Source organism: Penaeus vannamei, chromosome 9 (assembly GCF_042767895.1).
Source record: "Penaeus vannamei isolate JL-2024 chromosome 9, ASM4276789v1, whole genome shotgun sequence".
Taxonomy (NCBI): Eukaryota; Metazoa; Arthropoda; class Malacostraca; order Decapoda; family Penaeidae; genus Penaeus; species Penaeus vannamei.
In genome coordinates, this window is record NC_091557.1 from 5,275,630 (window position 1) to 5,278,129 (window position 2,500).

General features: G+C 37.8%; 1 protein-coding gene across 1 annotated transcript in view; it reads right to left on the reverse strand.

The window, feature by feature from the left end:
- Positions 1-675, reverse strand: part of LOC113817155 (submandibular gland secretory Glx-rich protein CB-like) — a 17,609-nt gene extending 16,934 nt beyond the window's left edge. The window contains exon 1 of the mRNA XM_070125943.1: positions 568-675. Within this exon, the coding sequence (XP_069982044.1) occupies positions 568-675 (108 nt within the window). The remainder of the gene's footprint in view (positions 1-567) is intronic.
- Between the last annotated feature and the right edge of the window lie 1,825 nt (positions 676-2,500).

The window sequence follows — 2,500 nt, forward strand, 5'->3', positions numbered from 1 at the left end:
GAGAGAGAGAGAGAGAGAGAGAGAGAGAGAGAGAGAGAGAGAGAGAGAGAGAGAGAGAGAGAGAGAGAAAGCCGAAGAGATAGAAAGAGACAGAGACAGAGCCGAAGAGATAACATGAGAGAGAGAGAGAGAGATAGATAGATAGATAGAGAAAGCCGAAGAGATGAAGAGAGAGAGAGAGAGAGAGAGAGAGAGAGAGAGAGAGAGAGAGAGAGAGAGAGAGAGAGAGAGAGAGAGAGAGAGAGAGAGAGAGAGAGAGAGAGAGAGATCGTGAGAGAGAGATCGTGAGAGAGAGAGAGAGAGAGAGAGAGAGAGAGAGAGAGAGAGAGAGAGAGAGAGAGAGAGAGAGAGAGAGAGAGAGAGAGAGAAAGAGAGAGAGAGAGAGAGAGAGAGAGAGAGAGAGAGAGAGAGAGAGAGAGAGAGAGAGAGAGAGAGAGAGAGAGAGGAGAGAGAGAGAGAACCGAAGAGATAAAGAGAGAGAGAGAGAGATCGTGAGAGGGACCACGGCGGCGCGTGTGCCTCCTGTCACTGATATCTGGCATTTCAGCTTCACTTGAAATGACTCACACAAGGAGATGAGAGCGCGAGGGATTCTGGTCCATAATTACGACGGGGGTGAAGAAAGAGGGATTCGTCGAGGGTGTGGGACTTATGCCCTCTTGGAATAAGGATCATTGTCCTGGAGTCTAAGGAAAGAAGGAGTTTTTTCGTGTTTTTGCTTCGTGTATTTTTTTTTCGTTATTTGATTAGGTAACTAAGCCGCATATAAGGTTTATCTATATTATTGTTTTATTTTCATTTGTTTTATGCTTTATTTTATATTTTTCGATATTCGATAAGGTAACTAAACCGTATATAAGGTTTATTTATTTTATTGTTTTATTTTCATTTTGTTATATATACCGTAGATTTTTTTCATTATTCGATAAGGTAACTAAACCGTATATAAGTTTTATTTATTGTATTGTTTTATTTTCTTTATTTTTATTGTTTCATCATTTTTTATATATTCTATTGGTTTATTCATCTTTATAAGGTGTTTCAAGAAAATGGTTTGGCGAAATAATGTTAATAAGAAATAGGTTTCATTTCAGCATTTTTGGGAAAAATAACGACACAACATTCTTTCGAAATGAATAGATGAACTGAAAAAAAGAAAAGACAATGATATGAAAACATTATTATCAGAAATAAGAGATTCAACAATTTCATTTCAGAATTATTTGAAAATCAGACTGAGAATAACATTGAAACACTTAAAATGAACGTGACTTTTCAGGGAGAAATAGATCCCAAAAAGTGACTTTGCACAAAGCGGTTTTGCTAAAATTTGTGAGGAAATGTGAAAATTCTCCAAGATTTTCTGGCTTTGCGGTATTTCTTATAAATCTGGGAGGAGTGTGGATTTTTTCTTTTCTTTTCCAAGACCTCAAGGATAAGCCTATGTCATGATTCAGCAAATATCAAGCGAAAAAAATATAGGTTTAAAGATGTTAAGGTGAGCGCCATGAGGGATCCTAAATATAAACATAATTTTGAGAATTATTTTACTCTCGTCCAAAATGTAGCTCTTGGAAAATTTGTTATAAGCCTATGTCGTGATTCAGCAAATATCAAGCGAAAAAATATAGGTTTAAAGACGTTCGAGTGAGCGCCAAAAGGGATCCTAAATATAAACATAATTCTGAGAATGATTTTACTCGTCCAAAATGTCGCTCTTGAAAAGATTGTTATAAGCCTATGTCATGATTCAGCAAAGATCAAGCGAAAGAAATGTAGGTTTAAAGACGTTAAGGTGAGCGCTAAGAGGGAGACTAAATATAAACGCAATTCTGAGAATGATTTTACTCTCGTCCAAAATTTCGCTCTTGAAATTATTTTTATAAGCCTATACCATGATTCAGCAAATATCAAGCGTAAAAAATATAGGTTTAAAGACGTTAAGGCGCGCGCCACGAGGGATCCTAAATATAAACATAATTCCGAGAATGATTTTACTCCCGTCCATAATTTCGCTTATGAAAAGTTAGTTCCTCTGCGGCGTTATCGCGTCTGTACCCACACTGGCAGACGTAAGAGCCAGTTTTAGAAATGCGAAACGGTTTTACGGTGTGCGAGAGGTTGCGTGCAGACGGCATATGTTGGGTGTAAATTGATTTTTTGTGCCCGCGCGTCACCTATCATTTCGACGGAAAATACGCCGTTGTTCGTCTTCTTTTCTCTCTCTTTTTTGCCCGTCTTGAATGCGAAAACATGTTCCCTTAACGAAAGAATTAAGATTTGAATTGATTAAGTGCTCTCAGTAAAAGTCTTGTGACAGCCAATGGTCCGTGGCGACATCTGCCGAGAATTCTCCAAACTATAAACACGCGCCACTCGCTCTCTCGCCGAAATAAGAGAGAATGTCGCATATCCCACGGCGCGGATTTTTGGATCAATACTATATCCTTGTTTTGTTATAAAGAGATAAAAAAAAGATGTAGGATTAAATAGGATTAAA